The following is a 6160-nucleotide window of genomic DNA, read 5'->3' on the forward strand; positions in this document are numbered from 1 at the left end:
ACATGGTACGTATTATAATGATTAATAATATTAAAGTATTTTGGTCATTTAATTAATTATTTAAAATAACAACGAATATTGAACAGTTAAATTATTTAGTAATAATTACCTAGTGCGCTTATTTAATCAAAATTGTAAATTATACATAAAAATAAAAGTAACAACGAACAACCGACATTAAAATTACCTGTAAATAAAAATACTAACTATATAGCGTACAAGATTAAAGTACGCGATTTTGAAATGGCACGGCACCTTCATGTACAAAATATTCCGCATACGCTTCTCGTATTTCAATCCCATTGGACCGAGAACCCGTTCCTCTTACCTCGATGTCGTCTAAATTGCATTCACTTTCCATATCTTCAAAATTATATCCATCTCTTTTTCGGACAAAGTTATGTAAGACACAACAGGATTTTACTATATCGTCGACAAATTTGGGACTTACTAAAATAGTAGTATGTAATACTCGCCATTTGTTGGCAAGTACTCCAAAAGCACATTCTACAGTGCGTCTAGCTCTGGACAAACGGTAATTAAAAATTCTACGTTCGTCGTTGAGTCCTCGTTGTGGATACGGCCTTAATAGATTTGTGTGAAGGGCAAATGCCCCATCACCAACAAAAACAAAGGCTGTGGTGAACCTTGCGAACTAGGTAAACGTATAGGACCAGGAATATTAAGGGCATTTGAATACAACTTTTTTCCAAAAGAACTTTCCTTAAAAATATTAGAATCTGATTCTTTACCGTAAGATCCTACATCAATGTAAATAAAACTCAAATTGGCATCAACTACTGCCATTAAAATGATTGCAAAATATTTTTTGTAGTTAAAAAAAGAGTGAGCCTGTGTTTTTTGGATTTTGTATACGAATATGTTTCCCATCTACAGCACCAAGACAGTTGGGAAAATTGGTTTTTGTATAAAATGTATTTGATATTTCCAACCAATGTTCAGTAGTTGGTTCAGGCATTTCTTCCTTTTGCAGCGTGTTCCATATTGCAACACAAGTTTCTCGCACTATTTCACCAACAGTACTTTTGCCTATTTTAAATTCAAAATGTAACGCAGTAAACGTCATCCCAGTTGATAGATACCTAGTATAAAAATAATTAAATTACATATAGTTATTAAAATTACACCTATAATAATAATAATAATTATTACTTTATTTTAATTATGTAAAATATTTAGGTACTTTAATAGACTCATGTTTCAATATTATATATTAATATATTATAATATATACTTTGTTTTATATCGTTTAAAAACAAAAAATTAACGTGTACTTTTGCACTACAATCACTGTACTTCTCAGAATATTTGGAATTTAGAATTTATTCTATTAATAAAGCATTATTATTATTATAATAGATTGTATTATTATAGTATTGTTTAATATCAATAATAATACCATCGATATTATTATTATTGTTACGCGATCGAGCGCTCGCGTATTACAATTATATTTGTTTACGCGGTGCGTATATTATATGATTACATACATATGAGAATCAAGCCCGGATTAAGGGGGGGCCAAAGGGGACATGGTCCCAGGGCCCATTGAACTTGGGGGCCCATCATTATCCCTAAAATATATTTTTTAACGCGCCCAATACAGTTTTCAAGAAAAAAAAAATATTGAAGTAGGTAGGTATAATAGGTATAGGTAGTATGTAAATTATTATTAATAATTATAAAATGAAATTGTATTCTCAATTTTATATCACGAAAAATTACTATAAATAAAGAACTATATTTGACAACAATTCTGTTTGTTTGTTTTTTTTTTTTGTTGAACATTTTAGATTAACCTAACCTAACCTATATAAAAAGGTAGTTGTAAGAAAAAATTATTTAACTCTTGTAAATTAGGTATTTCAGTTAAAAGTATTCATGCATATTATAGTAAACTTTAGAGCAGCGGTCCTCACTAGGATTGCAGAATGGGCCAAATGTAATTTTTGAAAATTATTTGCGGGCCGCATACATTGTCTGGACTTATCTGTCCAAGTGGTAATTCAATACAAGTTTAAAATAGAAAGACAAAATAAATAAAAATGATAAGATAATAAGCGACGTTCATTTTATTCACTGTTTATAGAATTTTGGATTTTAGAATGAACAATTTAATTTTAGTGCGGGCCGCGTAGTGGGGACCGCTGCTTTAGAGGACCATAGTTAATAACCTAGCGAACCAAAATTGATCATTTGACTGTCAAAATGTTCAGAAAAAATAACCCTGCATACTCAAAATATATAATATAGCTAGCTTAATAAAACCAGAAATCTATTTTATGGTTACCCTTCTTCATAATGTTCGTGTTATAATTTTATCAATTATAATACTATGGGACCACAAAACTACATCAAACATTCTTGGAAAATATTCAACATTAGTACAATACATTTTTTATTAATACTGAAAAAAATACAATATATCGGCGCTTATATTTATTGCGGGCAGGCCAAAGAAGGCGTTTTAAAAAAAATTGAAGAAATACTGTTAATTAACACGTGAAACTTGAGCAGCATATTTGTATTTATATTATACACATATTTCTGAAGTCTAATTGTACATTTAATACAAACAAATAATTTTAATTCACTTTTTTTTAAATGTACCTACTATGTCATTTGTATAAGCAACCATTGTATACTGGGCAATAGAAATAAATTATAACATTTTTGGAATTTAATAGTTTAATCAATTTTTTATTATAATGCCGCGCGGAGGACCTCGAGATTTTTTTTGAAACTTATGTATTTCAACGAGTTAAGAACGACGTTGCAATCAAAATTGGAAAGCCAGACTTCGTTTTGAAATTATATGCTTAGGCAGTTTCAAATTCTGAGTTTTTACGCATACCTACGCTCAACGCTCTATAGAAGCTCCCTACGCCTGCCGACTCTGGTCGCAAAACTCTAGGTCCTCCGCGCGGCATTATAGTAGTCTTGCGCGCACGCGTATAAACGTAAAATCGTTAACTTTGGGAAGCTATAACTTCCAAAATAATCATTTCCGCAAATTTTTTTTTGCACCATCATTCTTAACTCGTCAAAACAACCCTTTTCAAAAAAAAAAATTTCAAAAAAAAATGGTGCCCGGTAAACTAGACTTATACCTAAATAATATAATAATATAAATATGAAAATAATATAATAATAAACACTGCTATGTCATTTTGCCTGATATCATACAAGTTTTTTTTCAAAGTTTTTATGGCTAAAGTATTATAATCAGCCTATTTATAAAATAATTTTAGTATTGATTGCCTTTTTATGTTTAACTTCGAATAAAAAAAAATTGAAGGAACATAAAGTTTTATATTTTAAAATTAATTTTTAAAAATGATTAAAAAAAGTTGATAAGACAAAAAACACATTTTTGTTATCAAATTGATAAGGTCAAAACCTGTTGTCACTGTATACAATTGTATGTAGGAGGTTATTTGTCACGTATATAATGCGGATTTGGTTCGTAAATATCAATAATTCTAATCAAAACATCAATGTGTCATATTAAGCCAGTCTCCCCTACCTACAAGACATTTTTTTTTTAATACTGAAAAAATATATAATATATATAATATATATAATATAAAACACTTAGGTATATATCGACGCTTATATGTGGTATTGTTGGCAGGCCAAAGAAGGCGTTTTAAAAAAAATTTGGTGCAAATGTACACCCTTCACCCTCCCAAATGTCGCCCCTGGCCTGGACGTCGACAATTTATATGTTTAACCTTTGGGCCGGATCGGGCCGAAAAAAAACGGCCCGTGCTGATCCCTATAAGACGATAGGAGAATAAAATTATTATCAATTTATACTGTTTGTCGTCAATTCTCTTTTCGTATCCTTCTTCTTATTGTTCTCATATTTTTACCAATATCGGCGTAGCAGGAAGCCGTGATATTTATACTTTGGACCTGCTGCCCAAACACTATATCTTTGAAAAGTACAAGACACGATACCTAACCACCCAACCATTTTGTAGATGACTGGATTAACCACCACTAGAAAACATCCACCTCAAAACACAATCATCGTTCGACCGGAGACCGGAATACAGTGTGCGTCGTATACATTACCATATTATAAGGAAAAAGAAGTATGCCCAATGATAAGACTGCGCATATTTTTTTAAGGGGCAATGTATAATTTATATAGGCAACCAACAATGAACACAAGGCGACGTCACGAGTATACATATTTTAATCTTATGCAATGCAGTATGCACAAAAACACAAGGCGGTGCGCATGCGCGAACTAGGACGAAAACCCGGTTCGAGTTGATCATACTTCTTATATTTTATTATACTATGTACATTACAAGACTGAGTGATCGAGGCTACCAACGTCCATTGATCGAGTTCATTTCTCCAAGTTCCAAGAGTATACAATCCAGATAGGTAACTGTCTACTGATAAGGCTGACTTCAATAATCAACCTGTCAAATTGGTCTTGGTGGTTGCACTTTTATATAAACTATTTTAACTGTTTTAAAAATGCATAAATGTATATTGTGTGGTAATAAGTCGGATAAAAAAAAAGTCAATCGTCCAGTAGTTCGTTTTCATCGGTGAGTATCAATAGGTTCTAGATATTTACTCACTCAGAGCTGATTTTTTAATGCCAGGATATTGTAAAATAATTTTGAACCGGTTTAGCCAAATAATATCCACTTTGTGTTTATTTTCTTAATCAAACCTTAATAAATTATTGTTTTTATTGATATTTGTTTCAATATAGATTTCCCAAGAATGAATTTCAGAAAAGAAAATGGCTCGAAGCTATAGGAATTGATCGTTGTAATGAATGGCAACGTGTATGTATACTCAGGGCGCCGACAGAGCGCAAGTCGGCGGCGACCAAAACTCGTCGTAGTCGGCGCATCTCCCACCAACGCCGCTCCCACCGTCGGATGATTAGCTCACATCGTCAACCGTCGCGCGTCGCGTCGTCGTGACTCGTAATTCGATAACAGACGATAGCGTTCGGTGGTTTACGACGGCATACGACCAGTCGACTTGGTGGGAGAAATTAGACCTCGAAACCGCGGAGCGACATCATTTGGATGCGCGGGCAACTTGCGCTCTCTCGGCGCCCTGACTAATAGTGATCATTTTTTAGAAAGAAAAATAATAGGCGAGATAGTCGATTTTTATTACCTAATGCTATTCCCCAACCTTATGATCGAAATGGTTTTCCTTCAAAGTAATACTTCTTGATCTCTATAATTTAAATTTTCATTTTCAATAGTATTTTTATTTGTATATAGTTATGTTACACAAAGTAATGATGATGTAACTGGAAATAATGTAATTTTACCAATGGAAACAAATATTATAAGGTGAGTTAATAAAAATTGTAGTTGACTTGATTTTGTTTACATTTACTTAAAAATCTAGAAAATTGGCTTATTATGATGAAAGTGATTACATAGAATCTCAATTTTACAGAGAGGAACATATTGAAAATGCTGCTGTATATAATTTTAATTCACCCGTACGGACTGCTAGACTTACTAGAAACAATGAGGAATAGTCGGTGAGTAAATAAGTATTAATATTTTCAATAAACATGGTCAATACAGTCTGATATCTTTAAATATATTTAGGGGGTGCTGCAAAAATAATTAATAATAATAAAAAAAACAATATAAACTACATGACATACAAATTATTCTGGGGGGGCTAATATTCACAATTGGGGGTTCAGAGCACCCTAGCTACGCCTATGGATATATTTATCCTTTTATGATTTTCCATGCTTTCCTCATTGAATATGTAGGGCTTTGATCCTCAACTTCCTGGTTTTTCTTCTTTAGTAATTTAGTGCTTCCAATTAGACATCAGTAATATTCTTGTCTACTTATATTTAAAAAATAGTTATTAGTTTGAACACCAATGTGTGTACTCTTTTTGGAAAACTCGGGATATATTTTTTAGCCACTGCTACTTAAGAAATATCTACAGTAATTAATCGGGGATTTGTATGATTGTAAAATATAAAATCAAAATGGTCATCTAATAACGCCCAAATAAAGGTCTGTGTATGTTTAATATAAGAAAATAATCATCTTGTAGGCTGTTCATTGTATCATAATATACGAATAAATATTATAAACTTCTTACGATTAAATATACG

At 31.9% G+C, this 6160-nt stretch overlaps 1 protein-coding gene across 1 annotated transcript; it reads right to left on the bottom strand.

The window, feature by feature from the left end:
- Positions 1 to 223: 223 nt before the first annotated feature.
- Positions 224 to 807, bottom strand: LOC115033040. Its single transcript, XM_029489877.1, has 2 exons — positions 720 to 807; positions 224 to 636 (listed from the first exon to the last, which is right to left on the bottom strand). Exons 1-2 carry the CDS (start codon positions 805 to 807, stop codon positions 224 to 226), a joined length of 501 nt encoding a protein of 166 aa, XP_029345737.1.
- Positions 808 to 6160: the final 5353 nt, after the last annotated feature.

Source organism: Acyrthosiphon pisum, chromosome A2 (assembly GCF_005508785.2).
Source record: "Acyrthosiphon pisum isolate AL4f chromosome A2, pea_aphid_22Mar2018_4r6ur, whole genome shotgun sequence".
NCBI lineage: Eukaryota > Metazoa > Arthropoda > Insecta > Hemiptera > Aphididae > Acyrthosiphon > Acyrthosiphon pisum.

What these genes read in the sequence shown, in the direction of transcription:
- LOC115033040 (XM_029489877.1), bottom strand. Translation starts at nt 807, where the DNA reads ATGGCAGTAGTTGATGCCAATTTGAGTTTTATTTACATTGATGTAGGA. An exon ending in TTCTAATATTTTTAAGGAAA is followed by an intron (nt 637 to 719) that starts GTTCTTTTGGAA and finishes GGTTCACCACAG; the next exon opens with CCTTTGTTTTTGTTGGTGAT.